Below are 1812 nucleotides of genomic sequence, written 5' to 3'. Positions count from 1 at the left end.
TTATAAAAGGAAATTAGATTTAAATTTATAATTAATGAGTTTACCTTGTTGTAAAAATTGAGTTTTATGCATCCATTTAGGTTTTATTTTATTTTGCAGGTTGAGAACGTGAAATGTATATAATTGATCAACGTTTAAGGTTTCTACTTTTGCTATGACGTCATAACGAAGAAGACATGGAGTGCAAAATAAATAATAAGGAATCCAATGATCGTCAGAATAATCGGAAAGATTAATATTAATCAGGTACCTGAAATTTTCTTTTTTTTTTTTTTTTAAACTAATCATTACTAATTTGAAATTTTTAAATAGGTATAGGTTAATATAACAAACGTTATAAATTCTTCAAAAGTAGGTTCTATTCCTTCAGGTTTGGGTTCATTTGGATTCCACATGTATTGATTTGAATTCATCAAATTCCAATTTTTTGTTTTATTACCATTTTTTCTATACTTTTTAACTATTTTACGACCGAATGAGTGATAAAAATGTAATGTTCCATGTTCTCTTCCAGAATTTATATTTTCTAATTTATCTCTATACGCTGACAATAATCTTTCAAATGGATGTCTGACAGTTATGAGTTTTATTGTTTTTTGGAAATTCTAAAAAATTAATCTTATATTTAAAATCTATTAAATAAATTATAAATTTATATTAAATTATTTACTTGTTCAGCTACTTCAGGATCTAATATTGGATAATGTTGTCTTGCTAATTCACTCAATTGTTTTTTAGAATTTTTTATTTGTTTTTCAGTCATTCCAGCAAGTAGGCAAAAATTATATAACCACGTTGTGCTACCTGCTTTATATATTGGACAAAATGTCAATTTATTTTCTCTGCAAAAGAAAAAATAGTTTTATTCATCGAATTTATTTATTTTTTTGTTTAAATGTTGATACAAACAAATCGAAATAAAAAACGCTGTATTGTGGTACAGGAGGATACTTGATTGTTTTATTATTATTATTATTATTATTATTATTATCAAATGTTTTAAAAATTCCCAAATTATATTTTTTACAAGTTTCTTCTATTTTTTGTATTCTCTCATTATTAATTGATTCTTGTTGCATCTTTAAAATAAAATAAAAAAAATTATTTTTTAATTAATTTTTTTTAAAATTTTCTTTCTTTTTCAGGTATTGTTGTATAGTACCAATAAACTCCTAATTTGTTCTTCTGTCAATTTCGAATGAATTTTTAAATTTTTATTAATATTTTTAAAATGGATTCCATTCACGACACCATCATCATCTTCTTTGGAAAAAACCAAAACAATTAAATAAACTGTTATGAAAAGAAATCCACAAATGATGCACAAGAAAAATCTTTGGTATTTTCTCATTGTTTCCCCCTTTTTTTTTTTTTTTATACTTTATCCATTTTTTTCTGTAATAAATAATTTTAATTTTTTTTTTTTGCAGTGTAAAGGTCGTTGAACTCATTATCAAAAAATAAATAATTATTTTAAATTGAAACTTACAGTACAAATCCTCCAAAAAAAAAATAATATTGATTATAATAATAATAATAATTATACGTATGTGTACGGACTAATTCATTCACGTTTTACATAGTGACTGTGGAAAAAAAAAAAAAAAACACAAAAAATGTTTTGGTTGAGAACCTGCCAACAAAACAACTTTTGCACATGAGTTAGTTCAGGTTAACTTTATGAGGTAACATTAAAATATTTGATTAAATTCATTGTGAATCCAAACATTCTCTCTCTCTCTCTCTCTCTTTATTCTATTAAAAATAATTTTTTTTTTTTTTTTTTTTTTTAGTTTCAGTTTCCGTTAAATA

The 1812-nt window shown here is 23.2% G+C and overlaps 1 protein-coding gene across 1 annotated transcript; it reads right to left on the bottom strand.

Moving 5' to 3' along the window:
- Positions 1–1351, bottom strand: Phum_PHUM609670 (uncharacterized protein; the record flags this gene model as incomplete). Its single annotated transcript, XM_002432978.1, has 5 exons — positions 1–250; positions 334–605; positions 671–842; positions 910–1079; positions 1163–1351. 5 exons carry the CDS (start codon positions 1349–1351, stop codon positions 1–3), a joined length of 1053 nt encoding a protein of 350 aa, XP_002433023.1.
- Between the last annotated feature and the right edge of the window lie 461 nt (positions 1352–1812).

Source organism: Pediculus humanus, genomic scaffold, assembly GCF_000006295.1.
Source record: "Pediculus humanus corporis 1103172108318 genomic scaffold, whole genome shotgun sequence".
Taxonomy (NCBI): Eukaryota; Metazoa; Arthropoda; class Insecta; order Psocodea; family Pediculidae; genus Pediculus; species Pediculus humanus.
The sequence above is the reverse complement of the archived record's forward strand: the minus strand, read 5'-3'. Positions and strand labels throughout refer to the sequence as shown.